Below are 24,124 nucleotides of genomic sequence, written 5' to 3'. Positions count from 1 at the left end.
GATAATTTTACTGAGAAATTATACAGAGCAGTTTTGTATGCAGGAGGTACTGCCCGGGCTCTGCTTAGTGCATCGCGTACTCCTCCTACCCAGCTGTTCGGCCAAGCTGCAGGAATCCGCCCTCGGTGCGAAGCTACAGGCCAGGTAACAACTGGGACGAAGCGCTGTACTACTCTGTGAGAGGGGGCCAGGGAGTGCAGGAGGCTGCCTTTTGGGAACACCCCCACGGCAAATGCCCAGAAATACCTGTACAAATGGCCTCGGTCTTAATACGCCACACCTTGTCCAGCAGCACAAGCACAACTGTACGTGCTGTATTTGACTCTCCATGCTGGTAAACCTGTCCTGCAGGCAGCTGCTGTCTGTCCTAGCTCAGCCTGTCAGTAAACTAAACAAAATTGGAAATAGAGGGACAGAATGAGCAGCCGTTCCCAGAGGGACTGGTGAGCTTTTGGCCTCTGACAACCTCTTACACTAATTGATACTAGATTTTCTTTATATTTGAAGACAAGAGTAGGGAAAGGGAGTACCCAGTTCCCTCATTTTCCACTACATTAATGTTGTTTTGAACAAATATTGAGAGTTTCACTGTGAGTCAGCAAAACCATGACCAGCATTTGCACTGTCACACCATAACTGCTAAATAGTAAGTGTGCTTAATGAACACAATTACACTGTGTGCTTATAGCATTGCTCTTCCTGAACACCGACAACTAAAGTCTGTCAGCATTACTAATGGCAGAGCAGTACAATTCACCAAGAATTAAGCAGGTATTCCTACCTTTATAATGAAGGTAGACGAAACTGTTTATGTGCTTTGCTCAACGTAGTTTGGATTGCTGTGGCCGAGGAGTAAGATAAGAGAGCAATTACGAATGAGCAAGCTCTTGTAATGCCCGGCTAGAAACAATTCTGTTTCCATTGCAACACTGCAGCTGAGTAAGCACTATAGCACGACCTCCCCCAGCCTAGCTAGTAACAGTCATTGTCCCCAGCGATGCTGCAGAACACTCCCTCCTCGCTCACTTCCTACCACACACGTGTACTCAAGGCTTCTCCCTGCCACTGAAGGCTCCGCAGCTGCTTGCGTGCTTGGGAAGTGGGGGTGATTTCCGAGCAGAAGTGGTTCAACTCCTTGCTACAACTTCTCATCAAGGAATTGGTCATGCTCCTCCTCTTCAGGTCTGCAGAACCTTTCTAGAAAGGACTCAATTCAGCATTGGATTAATCAAAACAAGCAAAGACCTCTGCTAACCACACATTGTGGCTGAAGCTGACCCTTGAGCCAAAGGAGTGCAGGCTGACAAGTCACAATTAACTTAAAATGCTTTGAGATGGAAGGAACAGAGATGACTGGTTCCTGCCCACTTCTGCACCCAGACTCTGTGCCAGTTCCACTCCCCAAACTGATGTCGTGGCTGCCAGAGCCATGTTGTACGAGAGCAGCTTGCTCATTTGCTCCCCTGGACACTCAGGAATTGACCGTGTTTTAAGAAAGGCAAGAGGAAAGGCGATATTCTAAATGACTGTGGCCATTTTCCCGAACAGGTTACATAAAGGCAAACACGTTGTCTTTGATTTGGTTAAATTCATTAGAAATTAGTTTAGATCATTTTGGGCATTCACATCAACAAGCACCACCCACTGTTTTCTTTCATAAGCTTATTCTGAGGCTTTTTAAGCACTCATATCGTCTTTTCTAAATACCATAGTAATTTATTGACGAGTGATGAAAAATGTAGCATCTCCTCTGCAAACAATCTACACATGGTAGCTGGTACGGAGTAAAACTGAAACTCACTGTAGTACAGTTTTACATAGGGTTAATGAGTAAAGTACAGAGTATAATGCAGTAGCTAAAGGGCAGAACATGTATTTTGTTCTTACTATTCCGCTGACTCAAAACCTGTCCTAGGTCACTGGGCTCACTTACCTACTAACAAAGCTAGATAGTCCCTGCACAAGATCATGATGAAAAAAATATTAAAAAAAAAAAAGTTAGTAAATGGAACTATCTCTCTTTGTTCCTCTTACAACTTCTACCCTGCTGAATGAACACTGTGCAGGTCAGTCACCCCAAATCAGCTCCCTCCCTGCTGCCAACTACAGCGCGCTTGGCATGCCCCGCTAGCACGAAGCAAGGAGATGACACGAACCTGCTGCGGTTAAGCCGTGTACCTCCTCTCTCAGTAGGGGACAGGAGGAAACGGTTAGCAGAGATGCTCCTGGTGCGATGTAGCTCTAAACCAACAGTTTTCTTCGGCTGAGCCAAACAGCTGAGGGAGCTCATACACCAAAACATGCATTGTGTCAAAAGGTTCAGCAGGTGAGGCTCAGGTACTGCTACCCACAGCCACCCAGCGAAGGAAGGTTACCTCTAACAGAGATTACTTTGGACCAAGTTAGGTTTGATCTATAAATAGGAAGAGAAGTATATAAAGAAAATATTTACAAAATTTATTTTGAAGTACCAAAACGAATCTGAGGCTGCAGATGACCACATATCACTCAGAAGAATGTCGCAAGGTGACACTTGCCATGTGAAAATGAATCTGTACTTCCGGCCTCTACCTCAAGGGAGTGGACAAAAATGCCCTATCCACAGCTAACCGCCCCGTTGCTACACACCTCAGTGTAAACACCATGTCTCTAGGAGATAATCTTTGTAGGTAGTTAAAGGATCTAGAGATTAAGTCTTCTTTACTCTCCTTTAAGGTGTCTTCTTGCTAGCTTACCAGGACGTGATCCTTTCTCCTCTTCCAAATAGGAATAGACCTCTCCATCAGAAAACCCATGAAGATACTCTCTTCTTCCTTTTGCCTCCTACCTGTTTCCCTTCCCTTCTCTTACACTTTTTCAGCTGTACTTTCAAATAACATGCCGGTCCTGAAAAGGCAATGCTGTGAAAACTTAAAACTAAAAAGTAACTAGCATGGGCTGTGTGGCAGGCTACCTCCTCGAGGGCCATGTCAGCCTGTGCAACACTGAAGACAGTAAACGGCTGAAGAAGTCTTTATGCTGTCATTCATTGTACGCTTGTCCAGAAGCGTCTTCCCAAAACAGCAGCAGTCAGTGCACTCACCTGCAGATCTCCATTGTCCTTGTCCAAACCGTAATCCTCAAAGCGTACTGGGAGACATTGTTCTGGCAAAATGACAAAGCAAGGCACTAAGCGGAAATCTTTTCTTCTTTTTTTTTTTTTTTTAAACATCTTTTTATTAGCACAGTAACAAATGCAGACTTAAGTAGCCCACAACATACAACCAATCCACTGAGTGACTCCTACTCCACGCCTTACAGTTAAACAGCTTAAGGTATTTCACTACAGGTTTCCGTAAGTCCTGATTAAACCCTTTATTCTTTTCACAAAGATAGATTGGCTTATAAAATAATACATTAACTACTTCTCATTTCATATATGACGCCATATATCCACCTCTCCGTATCACAGATCATGAGATGACAGTCTTTAAAAAGGATTTGTTAAATACCAGTGTGCCCTCCATAAGGGAAAACAATCCCAACATCTTTTTACAAAAAAAACCCAAACAACAAAACCAACGGGAAAAAAAAAAAAAAACAAAACAAACCAAACACCCAACCCAGAACAAAATAACCCCCCCAACCCCAAAACATAACAAAAAGCAAAAACAGTGTGTAGAGTCTTGAAAGGACTTTTACATAAATGTCAACATATGTACCTGTACAAAATTAAGCTGTTTTAATCTTTTACATATTGCAAGCAAACTGAAAACCAAAGAAGTCTAAGAAGTTTACATTCTTCTCGGTACTATATGTGAGCTAATATTGCTGAACTAATTACAGTCTTAAAATATGCTATTCCCAATCCTAGCTGTCTACTGTAGCAAGATACCTTAAGTTACAACAACAAAATCTTAGGAAATAAAAGACTGAATAAAATCTGTTATAGAAATACCCTACTCTTTACCAGCACCCTCCCTCCCCCCACCCCTTCAAAATCATAAGCAGCTCTTTCCATCACAGACGAATAATGTAAGAGTTTGACGAAAATCCAATTTATGTAGCGTATCTTTTGGTCCATTGTCTGGCCATTCTGTCATGCTCTGCTCTGTTAGTCATATACTGAGTGGCAATACTTCCAACCAGGGGGTCAGCTGAAAAGGAAACACTCATTTCAGACAAGTTACCGAATAAAAACTTAAAGCTGAAGTGTGAATTTAATACAAGGGAATCGCACATGTAAGGTACATTGCAGCAATCGAAAAATACTGAATTGATAGTCTGTATCTTCACTGATTTGTGTGTATTTATGGTGATGCACTAATCTATTACTAATAAAGAGTGAAATGCCACTTAAAGTTTTAAGGAGTTTAAAAGGCAACAATCCAATAGCCATATTTTGCATTGCGGAGGACTTCGCTGATTCACACATTACAGGCTTATTTTACCCCTTCTAAAAGTGCCTGCGACATACTCATCGCTAAGTGTACTTGTGGCCGTATAAATCTGCCTTCTAGGAAAGACCAGATCTCAAGGAGAGGTTTTATTTTTCCAAAAAGTTTATTTTTATTATACATAATATAGTATGAAAGGAATCTGGTGCTTCTCTCCTCTTCAGACCCATACAGAAATACGACCTGTGAAATTGATTTTGGAAACCAAGGCATATTCCTTGTAAACTGGTAAACTCGTAAACTGGTGTGGTGGGTTAGAGGAGCAGCAAGGACCACTTGCGGCATAGTTGGTCGCTGGTTTTAAGTGGATGATGGAAAGTAAAAGGCTAATCCCCTTGCTTTCAGAATGACGTTTGTGGCTCTTCTAGCTCTGTTACTGAATTACTGCAGTCCTACAGACCAGCAAAGCACGCTTAACCCTGACCCAAAACCAGAGCTGGCTGGGAAGGGGAAAGAGCTTTCATGTGCAGGAGGAGGACCGCTGCTTCCCCCGTGGGACAGCCCGAGGGGCAGTGACCAGCAGGCAGGTAGGGTGCATCACCCCCACCACCTCCAGCCCCTCTCCGGCTGCCTTGGAAAGGGAAACAGGCTGCGCTGGAGGCCAAAGCTGGCCAAAGCCAACGCGATGAGATCAGGGTCACCTTACTTGGGTGCCGGGAGGGGTGCAAGGCAGCAGGGGACTTACCCGGGTTGCAGTCTGTGAGGAGGGAGCAGATGGAGAGGAGAACTTTAGAAATGGTTAACGCTGGACTCCAGTTGTCTTTTAAAATGTCCAGGCAGATGACGCCTTGGCTGTTAATGTTACAGTGGTAGATTCTTGTCCGAAACGTTACCTGCAAGAAACGGGCGTTAGCAGGCGCGCTGGGCTGGCGCACGCAGCGTGCTGCAGCCACGGGCAGCACCAGCCCGGGGGAAGGCCGAGCCCTGCGCGCTGCCGGCCGGGGGCTGCCCGGGCCGCCACCGCCCCCTGGCGGCCTCCGTCGGGAGCGCACCGGCCCCGCCGCCCGGCGGGCTGGGAACGGCGGCGCTGGCCACCGGTGGTTCCAGGGTGAAACGACGGATCCAGCTCCCCCAACCCCCCCCCCCCCCCCCCCCCGCCCGCGTCCTCGGTGCCAAAGGCAAACCCAAAAGAGCCTCATCTGAAATGTAATAAGAAATAAAAGTCTCCGGAGCGCGCGGCGGGTCCCCGTGGGCAGCGTTCCGCGCGCCGTGGCAGGTGACGGCACGGGTGTCCCGTCCCAAAGGTGGGTGACTTCGGGGAGCCCCGCGGGGAATCCCTCCGGCCCCGCAGGGGCTCACGGCTGACAACACATTCACCGCCTCCCTGCGAAACAACGGCCGGTTCCCAGCCTGAAACCCAGGTTGCGGTTGTTTTTTTAAAATTTTTAAATTATAATTTCTATGTTTTTTTGCTTTATTTTTTTTTTTTTTTTTATCTTTTTGCTCACAGTGGCAAAGGGTCCTGGGGCTTTAACACGAAGCCCTTTTCTCCTGCTGGGCTCCCAAGGACTTTTTAAAATCCCCCAGGCAGGCAGGCCGGGGCACTTGGAATCGCGACTCCCATCGCTCCTGAGAGCTCAGCGATCGGGGGAGTTGGTTGGATTTTATTATCTTCAGATCTGGGAGATGCGAGTGAGCCGGGCAGCTTGCCACAGAAGTTATCCGAAAGGGAAACAAAAGCACCACGAGACGTTTTCAGGAGCAGACAATGTGACCTGCAGAAAGGCCTTACTCTGACTCACTGGTTGAACAGGGACAACAAATTTGGTGGAATTTGCATGGATTAAGATTATCTGCATGAATAAAGGCTGGTGGGTTCATGCCCTAAATCCTCAGAATTTGTCAGCTCTCCACACCCACAAATTTTATTGTCTGTTTATAGGTCACAGGGGTATTTGCAAAACACACTCGATAAGTGTGTGGTATGACAAGAACACACTAGTGCTTTCTCTCAAGACAAGACCAGCCCACACATTAAGCTTGCCAGCCAACCCTCATTTTTTCTACTGCCTTTCTGATGCAAAAAATTTTGCCTGTGCCCCTCCCTCTCACAGGTTCGGGGAGCAGGCACAGGGTGGGGTGACACAGCTCCGAAACCCCAGTGCCGTGCAGCGTCGCTCCCAATGCACAGAGCACATGGGCTATTTTCACGCTTGCAAAAGCAGTTTCTTGTCATACAGGAGCCACCCACAGCGCACGCTTCGAGAGACTTTCTGCTTTGTTCCTTGTAAGCTGCTTTGATTGTAGATTAAAACAGGAAGCAAACAAACAAAACCCCCCAAATCCCTACACTTTTGCACATTACATGTGGGAATAGCAAAATGAGTGCAGGAAAGGGGAGATGTGCCCCCCTCCCACACCTTCAGCAACAAGCTGCAACTCCAAAATCAAGAACACCTGCGGCTTTCTACCCAGGGAACCTTGGAGGTACAGCAGGTCAGAAAACAAAACGACCCGTTTCCCAGATCATCTAATCCTCTGAGGAGAAGCAGCAATGACTCCCTACAGTCATGTGGAAGCCCATCAGCCTGAGCAGAGGGTAGATCTGACACTGTGGTACCTGTCCCAGCTCATGCTGTTTAGGGGAGAACAGAAGTTTATGGCATTTGCAGCTGCTGGCAATGGCTCTGCCTTGGGATCTTCAGTCCAGCCCCACTGCTCATTCAGTATTTCTCTATCTGACCTGCAGCTTTGGTCTCCTTCCAAGAAGACTTCTACACGCAGGTGAGGTAATAATTTTAACAGATTAAACACTTCCAGAAGGGGAAGCATGGAGTATTTCCAAGCTGATACAATAAGGACCAAATTAACAGAAAGGTCAAGAGTTCTAATTTGTTAAGACAAAGTTGTTAATTCTGATTCTGAGCACAAAAGCTAAATACTCTGTAGGCAGTCTCTCAGTCCAGTTGACTAATAACTGATATCAAAGCATGAATCCTGTTTGCCTTTAAGAACAAGACCTACTTTTTAATTATTATTCATGGAGGAGGAGAAAAAAAAAAAAGAGAGAGAGAGAAAAACAACTCCCATGTATTTGCAGAGCAGCCTGGTTCCTTAAGAAACCTTAAGGTATAATCCTTAAGGGTTACAGCCATGGCATCAAAAGCAGTTTTCTCCACTTAGAGAAGCTCTACCTAACCAAAGCACTGTGGGAAAAATATAAATTTGTTTTCACTTAAGCAGCAAGTCAGAACTGGGATGGTGTTAAGACACACGTAGTCCAGCTGTTTGCCATTTAGCATTTTTGCTGATGGTACAAAAGCCAGTCATGCAGGGAAACCAAATGAAGCTGGGAGAGGGGGAGGAACTGGAGGCCAACTTAAAAACAACCCAATATTTAAAGTAAATGTTCATTACACTGTAAGGGGAGGGGCAAGTGTCACAAACCTAGCAGATTCAGACCAAAACCAAGAGAAACTGAGTTACTTGGAAGGTAGTACAATGTATTCAGGGTCAAAAGAACAGCCTGTGGAACAGCAGAAAAATACAGTGTAACTGAACGATCCTCTGGAAACGTCCCACCTGAGATTACATTACTGCAGTAACTACACAGAGTTAAGCACAGCTTTTGAAAAGACATAAAAGCAGCTAATCTCAGCCTTACCCCAAAGTGATAGCAGAGGTTAATTTACACAAGCTGCAAAATGGGAGTGGGGGGAAGGAAGCGGTTAGAGGTTATTAATACAAATGATCAAAGCACACACCAAGTCACCACAGCTACTGTTTTCACCTCAATAAATGAAATCTAACCCAACTACAATGTAACTCTTGGGAAAACCTCCGTTGTAATAGTACAGAAGAATAGCAATCAACTTGAGGACTAAGTATTGGACTCTTAAATTCTAATTATACTTGTTCATCGGATTCTCCCGAATCCAGGTCCACCTAGCATGTGCCTAACACAACTACTGTCTGAAACAAAGGCAAACCCAGAACACCACAGAAAATGAGAAAATGTAAAAGCAGAGAACAGATTAACATCTTCGAAGTACTGTATGGAATGCTCCGTAAATGCAAAAGAACTCCATTATACATATTTAGGACAGGACAGAGAGTATCTGTCCCTGTATCAGATTTCTCCCACTGAAGTTCCTGGTACTGTGCAATGCATTTCCAAGTAAAATTTCAAGCTCTTTAAATTCTCCATCCTCAAGTACAGCAGTGCAGTCCCTCTCTATATCCTTCCAGGGATTTAATACCACTTCCAGCACAGTCTTCCAAGCTCTCCTATAGCAACATCCTCCCCCCAAAAGTTTGTTCCAACATACTGAATCTAACCCTCAGCTGGAGTCAGACCCAGTCCTCAAAGGCTGCCCTTGTATATCCTTCACCACACATCTCCAGGACGCTCATCAGCCACACAGACACGTCAGCAGTGGCTGTGCCCCAACACCTTCTCACGCATATTGCTAAGGGCTGGTAAGCCCACCAGGATGGCCAGTTTCACCTCACTTTACTTAACAAAGTAAAACCTTTAATGACATTTCACTTTCAAGTTATGAAATGTGTTCTACTATAGACACTTCACCATGGGGCAGCCCCCAACAGGGACTGTCCTTGTGAGAATTACCAAGGATTCAAAGAAGCAGCGGAGGTTCTTCCCCTGGTCTTGTAAGGCTTACCAAGAAGATTCAAGGAAAACTAGTCCTTTCACTCTAGAGAGCTTAATCTTTACAGAGGTCAAGGCTTCTGAAATGACCTTCACCCACTCTACTGCTCTACCAGTGCTTATCATCAAAATGATACACTGGGTTTTGTTACAACTATCTGTTTCTTTATTTCTTGCCCTATAAGACAAATACAGGAAGGCTATGGGGTAAGTACATTAGTCCTACCACTTCCAGATGACCCACAAACAATATTTATCAGTCACTGCAAGCAGCTGGACAATCTGAAATCAACAAATTAGTAGGAATAAAGCAGGAGCCATATGATATTTATATTTTCCACACCATCATTTATTAATACTACCACAGGTGTTAACACAGGAGCTGCTATAAGTCTTTGGTTCTCAGCAAAAGAAATGTTCTTCATTTAAACCTTAAGTACCCAAGTAGCGCAAGTGCATTCTATTAGAGCACTACTATGCTTTCTCCTATATTCCATGTCAATGTGACTGAAGCTGTGTGTATTTTATTTCCATACATATATGTGGTTAGTAAACCAATTTGGACTCTGCGAGATGAAAGATTCATTGTAAATGCAACTCTGCTACAATACAGTGAATCTCCATTAAACTAGTCTTTTAAGGCCTCACTAAGTGGCGCCTGTTTTCTTTGCGTCTGGGTGAGGGTTTACATCCAAAGATAAAGGCAAAGAGATCCCTGTCAGAAGCGCCGAGCAGAAAGCAGGGCTGAGCTGGAGCAAAACTATATCTCTGGTTCTGCGTCAGGGAACTTGGCATACGTGGCTGTCTCAATGCCACTGATAGTTACATTACAGTCCTGTGAAGCATCAGGCTGGGTAAGCCTGGGACGATAAATGCTTCTGACTGTAGCATAGAAAGCAAAGGTGCAGTAAAGCACACATGGAAAGGTAAAAGCTCCCTCTTTAAATACTTACTGGGCTCATGACATAAGATATTGCATATAGTTGGATGGACAATAAATTCTCCAATGCAAACTAATTAAACCAAAATAATGAAAGACTATGCTGCACTGAATTAAATTCTAACACAAGACAACCATCTGTGCTGCCAGAGAGCCTCCAAAGAGGGATGGACAGGTGTCAGCAGGAAATCACTGGAAATGTCCCAAGGTAGAACATGCTGCTTGTGAACGGGAGCCCTAGCTTAAGGGTAGAATTTAAGGTCCTGTCGAGAATACCAGAAACCCTGAAGTTATGCTAGCAGGAACAGTCAAACAGTTTCCTTAATTTGGGAAGCTTGTATTAATTTGCCCGGTATGACAAAGTCTGGTATGGCAAGTCCTTTCTACTGCAGACTAGACCAAGGCCTGAAGGCAGGACAGTCACTGGCATTTATCTCATCAACGCAATGAGTTTTAAGTCAAAAACATGCAATAAATGCCTTCAGATACAAGGCAAACACGAAGTGTATGCAACAACCACCTCTTCTTGTAACGCAGTACTCTTCCTCTGGCCAAGTATGTGAACCGCAAGATAACATTCACCTGCACCGGTATTTGCCTTGTAGCATTGAAAAACAGCAATACTGGAATGTAAGAAGAGCTTCACAAATATAACACACCTACGGAAAAAGTCTGTTACTGTCCAAGTAGGTGAACACCACAAGTACCCAACAAAACTGAAAGACTAAATACTACTTTAGTGGCCAAAACACACGTAACTGTTACGTTTATGGTAACTGAGTTGTTTGAGAAACAAGTATTTGTATCCTTTCTCCTCCCCTCAAGGTTATTTACTTTTCAGTTTCTCAGTCCTGTCCCAATGCTTGCATTAATTACTTAGGATTTCTTATAAACAGAAGTAGGGAAAAAGAAAACAAGCTCTAAAACAGTGATCAAGAGGACTGGAAAAGCTGTTAACATTAGCTAACAGAAACCAACACAATGTCTGAAATGAGCTTAAGCTTGTTCTCAAAGAGAGCGGCTTTCAAATGGGCTGCATGCCATTAACACGGCCTGCTGCTGGATGGTCTGTTGAGTGCTCATGACTTAGAACATCAGCAACGGTCTCTTACCTTTGGAGGCTTGAAAGGATATTCTGGTGTAAATGTGATGTCAAGGAAGAAAACACCTCCCTCATAGACTGAACCTGGAGGTCCTAGAATGGTTGATCTCCATTCGTAGATGTTGTCACCTTTGGGGCCAGCACTAAGAGATAAAAAAAAAAAACCAAATGGTTTAAGAACATTACTACAGTTAAAATAAATATGATGTCTTACATTCTTCAGGTATGACATGGAAGGAAGTTTTCACTGTTAGAATTCATATACCACCTGAAGTAAAGACAGGGATTAAAAGTAGATTAAATGCTTCCAAAACCTTGGAGATCTCACCTGGACTTATCAGTGTTCCAGCCTGCTCAGCAAAGCTGAGAAACTAGAGGTGGGGTATGGCTTTCTGCTTCTCTTTCCCGATTGTTACAACAGTTGTATTGCCCAGAACTACTCTTAAACGTGCTACACAATCTCTACACAACAGGAAAGCTAAGTTTCAAAGAACAATTTCCTACTTATTTCAGAAATGGCTCTCCCAGCTCAGCCTTAATAAAACCGTGCCACATCAAAGGCCGTATTAAAATCAAGGACTTTTATTAATCTTGTGTGCTCTTTAAAATCAAAACATATTCCTGTATTATTGCTAAACCAAGACTCATGGTATAACTGAAGGAAGGCAAATACACGATAATACTCTTAAATGTAAACATTTCCTACACTTTTATTATTTTGCTACACTGATTTCTAAAACAACACCGCATGAAGTCATCTCATTGATACTATTTGTATGGTGGAACTGCTTTTGTAAGAGGAATTAAAATCGCTATATCAAATTAAAACAGTGCTTTCTCAAATCAGCTTTATCTAATTCTAGATTCTCCCTCACCTGCCAGCAGCTCACCAAGAACAGTATAAACTAAAGGTGCTGTGGAACACAAATACCTGCTTGTTGAAAATTAGTTTTACTGAGATCCTCAGCCAGTTGTATTCTGTAGCATGCCATATGTCACTGAGTATTTCAAAGTACAGCTCAACCTATAAAGCCATTAATGGTTTAGGACTCCATTGCTGCCTCTTTCTGTGTTGCTACAGTAGTATTTCATCTGTAAGGTGCCAGAGCTGAAAACTCCCTTTGCATAAAAGGGAGGTGCTGACACAGCTTTTTTCCATCACGGATGTGCTATGACTCTGGAAATCTCTTCTCCCCTTGTTCTGTAAGGGGACAGAATTTAACATCCCTAATATATCGAAAACAGCCTTCACCTTCTTTCCCCATTCTTTTGATAAAGCTAATATAAGACAGAAGGATAAAAAAAAAGCTCTTTTCATACCATAACACTGATGGAGCAGTATTACCTGAGAGGGAAGGCAATCCAATAAATTCAACATACACACGACAATATGCATTTGATTAATGTGAAGGGAACCAGAGTAATTGCTAGGTGTTAGTAACAGTGTTACAAATAGAAATACAATTACAAAACCGTAAATTCTCAACATAACAACAGTGATCAGAGACATGCTTTTTTCCTCTGCTCTTTGCAGTACTGTTGAACAATTCTTGACAGCAGAGGAATCAACGGAGAGAAAGGGAGTTAATTCTGTTATCAAACCTAAAATTTTATTTTCATATTAAACTAAAAAATAAGAGTTCACAACACGTTGGTGCTAAATAGTTCAACAGCAGCAAAGCTATGACTAAAAGCATGCTTCCAGGGGAAGGAAAGCATATGAGAAAGCAGTAAGGGGAGACCAGTTCTCTGCCAAGCGAAGCACCAGCCCCAAGGGAAAGATTTCTCTCCTCAGACCACAAAACCCCGTGCAGCTCAAGATCAGTACTAAATTAAAGTCATTCCATCCTGAACACTACTGGCATCCCACTCCACTTAATGACTTGTCCCTGTCCTATGCAGGTCTATATATTTGGGCACTCAGTACTCTCCAGCTACCACTTGTGCATTAGACTGGAAGAGCATTGTATTTCGACAGGAAGCTCTACCTCTTGCAAGACACCAGCTTAACTGTGCAAACTTACTGAAAAGGACTCTCTGGGGCACCCTTAGCCACCACTCCAAGGAATCACCTCTTTATGTACATATTAGCAACCTCCTGACACACTGTCATTACTGCAAGTTGCACCAGTGATCATTCCCCCGCTCCCTCCCCTAAAGATGGAGCTACTGAACGGAACAGGTACTTCAACTTTGTTAGCACCGATTTACTGTTGGAATTTATACCACAAGAACTGCCAACTGGGAGCACTTCAGCACTCAAGAAATGTGATGTGCGATTAGCACTGAATACAGCCCTCTGAACCAACGAGAAATATTTCAACATTCTGCATTTTATTTCCAGCTTCAACCCAAAGGACTGTCAATAAAAAAATCCCACAGACTTAAAAAAAAATAATATAGTATTATTTGTAATAGTCTTAGAAATCTCTTGTATCCTATTAGGTTTCCAATTAGAGCTATCACCGCATGCAAGCAACATACTGCTAGACCTCTGTATTAAAAGAGTGCCACATCTTTTTGTAAGACATCAGTAGGCTTTAGGAGTGACGCACTAAGCTTACCTTTTAAGCTTTTCACAATTCAATTAACAGACTGAAATAGCTGTAGATGTCCGATTTTTACACATTAACATTGATTTCCGACAAAGGAAAGACTGCAAGAGGAAGATGCAAGTCAGCTTCAGAGTGCGATATGGCTTGGATTTAATTTAGGATTAGGTAATATCAAGCAGCTCAAGACGTCCCAGTGCTTAATAGAAAAGCGACAATACCGGACCACAGCATAAGTGCAATGGCACTAACTTTTGGTGGAAATACAAAAACTGTCAAAGGTTAAAGATTACATTCTTTGTTTAAAATCCTTGTAATTATCTCCCTGGAAAACAAATTCACTGATGCATAGACACAGGGCTCACAGGCACAGCTGCCGTCTTGCCTGACGTGTGTCACCACTGTGCTCAAATTAAGTGTCTATATCTACCAATGCAACATTTTGAAGCTGTGCAGCATACGACCAGTGGGAAGACAATTTTAACCAATTAAACAGAAATTGTTTCCACTGCAAGACAAGAGTATGAAAGCAACAGCTTTCTGTATTGAACTCAATAGCCCACAACCTCTTTACTTCCCAAGAAAGAAATGAGACTAAGACTGGTAATGCAGAGCAAAAGTTGACATCCAACAGAAGACTGAAAAAACCCCAACCCATCATTTCGTATCAGGCAGCATGTGCTACACAGCAGTGCAACAGGGATCTCACTTCCCTGGAAAAACAGTGATATACTCAGTGAAGATGTGCTGCACCCGCTGCAGCAAATGTTCCTGATCATTCCCAAGTTGCTGCTGGCTTATCCTCTGGACAGATATTATGACAGTAATACCCTTAGAGAACTGCCCAGTGTCAAGGTAATTTTTGTTCAAGGACTATCTAACTTTTCAAGTCTAGGAACAGGAGCCTGAATCCTGGTAAATGTAAGGCAAGAGAGAATCTTGGCACAGGTGAGACCAAGCACGAAGTTCTGCCTGGGCCAAGTCCCAGCCAACCTTGTATCTCTCTGGAAAAGCCTCATCCTGCTCTGCCTCCCTTTGCTGGAAGGCACTATGTTTCTTCCCAACTTAAAAACCAAACAGGTAAGTTAGAAACACCTGCAGTGGAGGCCGGGGGGCAGAACGACGGCCAGGTAAATTGGCTGCATGCTCAGATGCCTCGCAGTACCGAGCAATTGTAAACATAGGCCTCTGGCTCAGAGATGAAGTGTGCATGGAGAAGACACACACAACACACACATACATTTTTGCGTGTATTGAAAAGGCTGAAATGACAGATAGTCTGCAAGAACAGCCAACCTGCAGCTTTTTCTTAAGCCAGCCAGATAGAACCTCCACCACAGGCCTGCATTACATGGTACCTCTCTGCTCTGCCCAGCCATCCCTGTGCAAATCCCCCAGAGCATACCTATGCCATGGAGAGAAGGCAGGACTTTTTGGGCTTCGCTACATACAGCTAACGCACAAAAATCTGGGAACATGCTGCTGGTACTTTCCAGGAGAATGACTCAAAGTCCACTGTTTATGTCAACTTGCTAGTACTTTTGGAAACTACCTGGTCCTTTCTAGGAATTGACCAAATGATAACGTATGCTTTCCCTCTAGTGAAGACGCTGCCTGGTGAATGCTTGAGTTCCTCCTCTTTGAGATCCAGAAAACACACCAATAGCAATCACTGTAGTGATAAATGAATCAAAATCAGTTGATGCTACAGACACTAAGTTAATATCCTGATATACCAAAGCAGTGCATATTCCTTTTAAAAGCTAACTAATTTAGCAGAGTAGTTTAGAAATGCCAGAGACTGCTACCTGTAAGGGTGGTAAGAAGGAGGGCAATTTCATGGTATGCTGAAGCAAATAACAGCTAATGAAAACCTACAGTATGTTTCAGTTAAAACCACAAGTAACAGAACCACGAACTCATACTCCAGCTACTCCATATCCCTAGATGCTGTTTTTGAGGCTACTTTGCCCTGAACAGAAGGAGTCTGATGCAAGTAGCTAAGCTGTTTTGAAGTTGCACACTTGTGGAAAATAAATATAATTTCCAAAAACACTGCAGACATGACCTCTTCCAAGGGACACAGGTTCAAATCAGAAAGCAAACAACATACTAACGGCACATGGGAATTCCAAGGTAGCAGAGAATCTCCAACATAAAGTTGCACCATTACAAACTGACAGACATTTTGTTTGTTTGTTTTATTTTGTAGTAAGGAACAGTGAATGAATGTACATGGAATTGCGCCTCTGTCATGTACACAACACCTTACTAAGCAGATTTAGGAAATTTCAGTTGTCTGTTAGAAGGCCTCTTCCCCCCACCTTTTCTCTCCTTCCCCCCCCCTCCCCCTTTTATTTTATTTATTTTTTTTTTTAAATGCAAGCCCAAAATGCATTAGAAATTTTGACTGGCAAGGAGGTAGGATATCATTCTCACATGAAGTTCTGGTGCACCTTGATTTTCCCTCCTAATCCACCCCATTCCTGACCTCAGAGTAAATACGCTTTCTTTTCAGGTAGTCCAAGCGGGTCTGCTTGGTGAGCTTGCTCACCTACACTGTTAGGCTGAATTAGGTGCAGAGATTGCAAAAGTAACTGAGAAGTCCCAGATCCCTGGGAAAGGCAGGTGCAGGGTGTAAAAAGAGGCAGGACAGCTCATCTAGCTTAGCACTGAAAAACACACACTTACAAAATCCCTCATTCAAAGAAGCTTGCTTAAAGATCTGTAGAGCAAAATTGTGTTAAAAATGGGAATGTCAACAGAGTTAAAACCAAAGAAACAAAAAAGCAGCTACACTTTGGCTACACTTCAAAAATCTTCATTTTAATGGATAGCTCTATGTTTAGAAATAAATTGTCAACTTCGGCACATGCTTTAGCTACCAAAATGTTTTAGTTTTATTACCATAGCACTGAGACACTCCATTCACAGACAGGATGTCACTATGCTAAGCGTGCTGCAATGCAATCCAAAGACTCATGTACACAACTTACACAGGCTTTTCAATTACAAAATAAGCATTAAAACATTACATAGCTATTAGGAAGAAATTCAACGAGACAAGACAGAAGTAATTAAAAGGATACCCTGGGCCATCCATTTAATTGCCATTTTTCAGTCAAGTAGTTTAAAAGCAGGATATAATTTTCTTGCCACCCATTTTTAGTCAAAGAATGGAAATGAAAGGAAAAGAAAAAAAAAAAGAAAAAGAAAAATCGTAACACAACAAAACCTCTTCTGTGCAACCGTGGAAAATAAAAGGTAACGTACTGAATCAGCACGTGACTATGTGAATCAAAGTGGTGTCTTTTGCCCACTGTCACACACAACCAAGCCACTACTGTGTGTTAACATTAGCTAAAAACGATAGCTTGACCATAGGTGAAATGCCTGTGAGCTTTCAGACATGCAGAGAAAAGACAGCAAGAGGAAAAAGTTGCAGCTGGCTTTTATTAAAACATAAGAAGGGAGCAAAGGAGGGAAAGGAGAGCTAAGTGAGCAAAGATGGAACATTATATTGCTACAGCAATCCCAACCATAAAACTACAAAACCAAAACTTAATTTTCCGTGCAATGCATGTTCATAGGCATGGTTTTCAACTACAAAGCAGTAAATATTATTATTTTCCTTGTAAATCATTGAAGGTATTGCATTTTCTGTCTTAAATTTAAAATGGCAGTCACAATATTGTCGCACAAGGGTAGGGTATCTTACAAATCCCACCACATTTCTAACAGGGAAGAGCATGCACAAAATTTCTGTTCTAGCACTGGCAAAGCTTTTCCCTTAAGTATCAGACTGATGTAAAAATTGGGGAGGGCAGGTTTGAGAAATTGCACATAAATGGCACAAAGCTTAAACTGGCGGATAAACAGTGCAGCGAATTACATTCTTATGAGGTTAAAAAAAGGAACTAAATAACTAAATAGCTCTGATAATGGAACTGATAAGGTGTTATGCAGGAATTTATGAGACTTCAAGGAAAACTGTTTCAGGGGGATTTCTTTGTGGGAAGAAAAAAAAAAAAAGACTGGGTTTTTCAGTTTATATAAAAAAAATACTTGGCAATAAGATCACACAACAACCAAGAGCCTCATTGTTGCCAAGATCTCACTCTTTTCAATGCCCAGGAGCACTTGCAAATTTAGGACCTTCACCTGAAATATTTCAGTCTCTGCAAAATATTACTGTGAGGTTACTACTAAACTACTTGGTGAAAAGGCCAATGCTCTTGAATAATTTCACTGCAGAGTTTGATTTTTAAACCGGGCTTCAAAGATTTAAAGTAAAATCTCAGTTAACAGGGAGGTCAGAAGGAGACTTATGATATTCTCAGGGGTCTGCTGCAGCTCTATTTAGTTTAACAATAATCACTTCAATTTAGGAGCAAGCCCTAATAAAAAGGTTCAAGAGAAATTAATCCATTTAGCATTGGTTCCAAAATTGAAAATAAATCCAGCCTGCTCAGCTCTCAAGGGCTTCCGTTTTCCTTTGCAGTGGCTTCTTCCCAGCCTTCTCTACTTCAAAGCACTGGAAGTTTGTCCCACTACACGTAGGGACATTTTTGGTGTCCAATATGACTGCAGAAGGCTGTTTCTGCAAGTCTGTGACTTCAGTATGTACAGTATGCAAATACAAAAAATGCCAAACTAAGTAGTCAATGAAATTATTTTCATTGTATGCAAATTGATTTTGCTTTTCTCCTCATAGTTAGAGCTGGACAGCAAGACCAAAAATTAAATATATTAAAATGTACTGACTTATATTTGACCTTGCATCTCCCATTAAATAATACGCTGCATAAGAAACAGTAAAACAAACTGGGAAAGTGTGGAAGAGAATCTGACCCGCCTAACAATTTGCAACAGCTTATTTAACATGACAAGAAGATGTGATGGGAGAAACTGCGCTCTGCCAACTTAACCTTGTGCTATTTTTACATCAGTTTCCCTCCTGCCAGTTGTCACCTGGACTATTAGCTGCCAACATGGGGACAGAAATCCCTTCACACCGTCAGACCTCATTTTCAGTATTGAGGTCCATTCAATATTTATGGTACAGATGTGTAATTGACAATTGGTAAGCTGAACTAGGCACTTTCACAAATGCACTATTTTTGCAATTACACAGCTTGCTTGGGGTCTCTTCACATTCCAACAGGTTTTTGGAAATCGGTATAGAAATATAACTAGTAAACCTATTTGTTTCTCCAATTTCAACACTTTTGTAAAACACACACACTCTTAAAGCGGTTGCCCAGCACCAAATTGACAGTCCTGTATTTAAAGGTAATAAAGAGAATCAATACTATTAATGAATATGAAAGTTCTTGTGTGTCTAATCTCAAATGTGCTGTACCCCCCAAAAGAAAACCAAAGTTGTACTTTCTCCTGGCACTTATTGGGATGTAGGTTCTTCACACACGGAAAAGAAACTATTCCCTCTGACAACAAAAAATTTCAATAATATCCCCCTCCCACCCATAAGCAGCCCTAACTGTGCCACATTAGATGATGAGAGGGCTCTCCCCTAAATATTGTGCTTTATCCGTCAGTGAAAATAGAAATCCACCCCAATTAACCTGCCATTCCAGAAGCAAGCTGGGACCTACATTTGTGTTTGTCTTCCATGCCCATGTCTTGTCCTGTCTGTACTAGTGTGGGAATATGAAAGGTGGTCTCAATAAACTGATAAAAAAAGCCCAGCACCTCATAAATATTCAGACACCCTGTAGTACATCAGTTGTAAAACTGCTAAGTTTGGACCCATATGATCTGGAGGCTCCTGTCTCTTCAAAAGCCACTTGCCCTGTTTAGGGGAAACAAAAAATACCCAAAAAAGAACGCCAGCTCTTTCGTAAGTCTACCTATCCAGCATTGAGATAACATAGTAGACTGGCTATCTTGTACTTTATCATCCGTCTGCCCTATTGATTTTGTTATAACTCGTAATTATGTAGATCAAGAAATGCATATGCTAAATAACTTAGATCAAAAGGGCAACAGCAGCTACAAACGAGCTTGGAAAAACTGGCCCCAGAAAGTTAAAGATGATGTGTAACACTTGGCAATATGCCCCTGCTGTGCTGAAAATTGAAAGCAGACAAGACTCTCTAACTTCCTCAGACTAGTAAGGACCTGGTTCTTGTGGCTTTACCCAACTGCCTCCTCGAGCTAGTTTCTTACTTCTACAGGGAGGAAAAGGGCTACTTTAAAGAGGGCAGACACTGCATGCCAGACCGGAGATACACTACCACCTCTTGCATTGAACTACAGGAATTCTGTTTAAAGTTTGTACTCAGAACAGATGATGCAGTATTTTAAGACTGCTAGTTTATATGCAACTAAATTTTCAAGCGAACATAACCTAAGGAAAAAAAAACCAACTGTTAATGTACGACATGCTCCAAAACTGATCCACCTGTCCCACCACCTACCTACCAACCAACTCACCCTAAAAACATGCTACAAATTGAAACAAATCCACCAGCCAGTCAATACCACAGGTCTTTCGCATTAGATCAAGGATAGGCAGAGCCAACATCGCTTAACTAGAGAACCAGGTCATCCCATTATCTTGGCTTCACATTATTATATTCCTTCCCATCAGCATGCCAATGCTGATACCAGTAATGTTACGTTGCTAATCAAAATATATTATGTTTTGAAGGATGCATCTTAACGACACATGAAAACTAGAAAGAAAAAAGAAATGCAATGCGGATGCCATCTTCTCCTTTACTTACATTAAACTCTTTACAATAACTTCCTTTCCTTGCCATTCACTACATAAATCAGACCACTGCATTAGGATTAACTATTTCACTGCAGGCAATAACAACAAAATTACACAAACCACCCGATACCAAAATAAAATTTGATTACTCTTCTCAAAACAGCAGCAAAATCTTCTCAGTTGTGCTGCACTACCCAGAGTCTCTCTTTCCTATTTTCACAATTCTGAAATCCTATCAAAGCTGCCTAGCAGAAAAGTAATTTGAAAGCACTGCCTTTGAGTTCTGAAATTGTGACATGCACAGGCTAGAAATTTTATCTGAGATCTAAGATGAGAGTTTACTATTTTTTGAGTAAAACAAGATTACCTACACTTTAATATAGCACAGCTGCCAGCCAACTACATAGCAGTCACTAAAAATTGTTTATATACCATTGCAAGTTGTTCTCATTAGCAACAGGCACAAGCACGAGCCAGTCACAATAGCTAATCAGCATTTACTGTAGCAGATACATATGTAAGTATTATTCTGAAGCAGACATGAGGGCGAAAGCTTGAAAAACAAACAAACAAAAACTTTCAAGGGATATAAAAACAGAGAGAGGCTTTTCATTTCTTGATAGTATATTCACATGTTCAAGGATAGCCTGAATAGGCTTTTGTGATGGCTTTCTAAAGTTTTGCTTATTTTTTTGTTTTCAAAGTATTAGGAACCTTAAATTTAACCTACATGAGGAGCCACAAGAGGACTAAGCAGCGCTCTTAAATAACATATACAGTTTTGGGGCCAACTTGCATGCCTTAACTTTAAGGAATGATATAGCCCTTCACAAACTATCTTTTTTTTTCCTCTAGACCCATATTTGGCAATTGATGTTAAGTAACTTCCCCCCAAAGCAAAAAAACGCACGCATCACTGATTTTCAGACTTCCCAATGCCTTCACTTCATGACATTTTCATCTGGAAGTATCTCCTGAATGTAAAAGAAACACTAAAGACAGCAAAGTTTCAACTCAGGGCATTACATCACTTACACCTTTTATAAAAAGCATGCCACATTCACACACGTAAAAGCCAACACAGGTATCTGCCCCTCCCTGATTTCCACCAAAGAGAGAAGACTTAGCAACAATTTAATAAGATGGAAAGACAACACCCATGTGTGGCAGTAAAGTTCTGCTGACAGAGGTCCACAGCAGGCAGGTGAAAGTGAACTGCCAGAGAACGCAAGAAATGCAGGCATCCTTCTGGTCCATCATTCCTGGTCTCACAGAGTTTAGAAACTTCACTCCTACAGCTGACCATTGGCATTCTTAGTTTAAACTAAGTTTCAACCTTCTGCTGTCACGAAAAAAAAAAAACCATGCTAAGTTTAACGCCGTAATTAACTAAAAACATGATGCTAAATACTTCATATATGTTCCTGTGATATGGAGGCTTTTCTAGTCATTAAAAAAAAAAAAGACATATTTTCTTCATAAACCTCTTGTGCAACCCATGAAGTTCACAGAGAAGGATCTTTAGCGGCATTTAGTAAAAATTTGCATTTCTTTATTGGATGGTGTTGACATTTTAATTGGTAGTAGTGCTAGCATGAGACTTCCTACTATATTTCATAAACAGAAACAGGAGGAAAGCACATCTCACAGACATGTGCAAGGGTTTTAGAGACAAAAGTTTACATTTTCTAACCTTGTAACCTCAGCATTTAGCAAGTAATACCTTAAAGGAAGATTGACAAGATTAGGAGTGAGTTCCTCGGCATCTTCTGAGAGCTGTGTATCATTCTTCTTCTGCAGTTACCATTTCCATACAGAGGGCAACAGAAATAGAGAGGCAAGCCCACAAAACTGCAAAACTGACACAGAGCTAGATGTACAACTTGCACCTAATTTTACACTATTAATTTTTTGAAGAAAACCTGAACACGTTACTTCTAACTAAGCACAAATATGAAACCAGCATAATAGTATGCAGTAGTATAGCAAAACACCTGGAAACCAACAGCCTTGACACTCATGCTTGATGTTATTTTACATACATAACATAAGAAGAGAAAAAGTCTATCATTAGCTGCAAAACACAGGAATTTTGGGTATGGAGGTACCAAAAAGCGCTGTAAGAACAATGAAAAAAATATTTGTTTCCAGTCACTACATCTTCATTCTCTTTGATTTTCTCATTAAAAGTTATTTCAAATACTCCTTTTAGTGAAATAAAGATGTTCAAACTTTAATACCTTTACAATATAAATATACTTACAATATTCACAGGATGTTAGAAAATTGCTCAGCCAGTCTAGGCAATCTCCCCCTGAACTTTCAAAATAATATAATAAAGAGATATTTCTTAAGTTTCCAGAGTCAAGATCTCATTTCAGAAAGGCCAGTAAATAAAACCCTTAGGGTACACATAAATAACCTGCTGACTAAATCAGTAAGAACAGACATATTCCAAAGGCTGCCGGCACTCCCATCATTAAGACAGACTTCTAATAATTCTTCTAAACAGATCACACACACACAAGAATCACCCCGATGGTAGTATCATTAACAGAATAGGAAACTGACCAATACTAAACGGATTTTTCAATTCAGTCTGTATAAAGACATGTAAAAGGACAGGTCACACGTGTAACTTTCAAGCCATGAGTTAATGATACTACAAACTTTGAAATCTGGTCAGGCAAAGTCAACTTTAAGTAGTGGGGTAAGACTCCGAAGTATGAGTGCACTCGTTTTCAGCTTTAAGACTCAATTCCTGGAGAAACATACTAATTTGAGAAAAACATTACGGGGAATACTTTTGGAAATTACTCTTAAAGGTGCTTTTGTCACACATATGTGTATATATATATAGATAGATACATGTGTGTGTCTTTCATAATGCACTAATCTTGTTATAACATGACTTAAACAGTTTTCCCCTATAAAACAACGTCAAAATAAAGCTCAGTCCACCCACTAGTATAACAGAAGCAGTATTACTGCAAAGACTTTTATCACAGGTCCAATGCAAATCTTGCCACAGAACTTTGTTCCTTTACTAGTTTATTAAAAGAGATATAGGAAATCACCAGGCTGGATCTGATCTGAAGTCCACCTATTTCAACACCCTGTCTCTCACTGGTTTCCAGTGTCAAACAGGGCAGAGATGGGCACCAGACGACTCCTGCCAGGTCTTCTGCTTTCCCCTACCTTAGCAACATCTCAGCAGTAACTGATTAAGCCTGAAAAAGTAGCATCTATGTTTCCCTTCTAAAATCAGTATTATGAATAAGCTGCAGTAATTCTGTCTGGTTTTGCCCTCCATAGAAGTCCGAGTCTTTCTGAAGCTTGCTAAATTCCTGGCTTCATCATGGAACCCTGTGTCTAATTGCATTCTGTAAAAATTAAACAAATTAATTTTCTCTGTCTTTTCATCTCATTCCATATACCTTTGTTCTTGTACTAGAAGAGAGGAAAATAAGCTTCCCGTTGAATTCCTCTAGAGAATAAAAATAAAGAAAATAAATATTTGGTATTTTCTGAAGGAAATAATCCCTGTGCCTCTACATGAGAAATTATCCTGTTCCTTTTTTGACAATTTCCATGTCTCCTCCCCAAAATCCACCCACTTCTCCAATATTCTTTTTGAGATAAAGCAGACAGCTTTACACAACAGTTCATGGACGTTACTTTGTATATATCTATAGCCTTTTTCCTTTTTCTCATTCACGTGCCAGAAAAAAACCTACTGCCCTTCC

The 24,124-nt window shown here is 41.5% G+C and overlaps 1 protein-coding gene across 1 annotated transcript in view; it reads right to left on the bottom strand.

The window, feature by feature from the left end:
• Nucleotides 1-3,181: 3,181 nt before the first annotated feature.
• LOC101922999 (ubiquitin-conjugating enzyme E2 E1) overlaps nucleotides 3,182-24,124 on the bottom strand; it is a 45,295-nt gene continuing 24,352 nt past the window's right edge. Inside the window, 3 exon segments of the mRNA XM_055803742.1 lie at nucleotides 3,182-4,136; nucleotides 5,122-5,269; nucleotides 11,098-11,230. Coding sequence (XP_055659717.1) covers nucleotides 4,039-4,136; nucleotides 5,122-5,269; nucleotides 11,098-11,230 — 379 coding nt within the window. The 3' untranslated portion in view covers nucleotides 3,182-4,038.

The sequence above is a fragment of the Falco peregrinus genome, chromosome 5, assembly GCF_023634155.1.
Source record: "Falco peregrinus isolate bFalPer1 chromosome 5, bFalPer1.pri, whole genome shotgun sequence".
Classification (NCBI taxonomy): Eukaryota; Metazoa; Chordata; class Aves; order Falconiformes; family Falconidae; genus Falco; species Falco peregrinus.
This window is presented reverse-complemented; position numbering and strand designations above follow the sequence as displayed.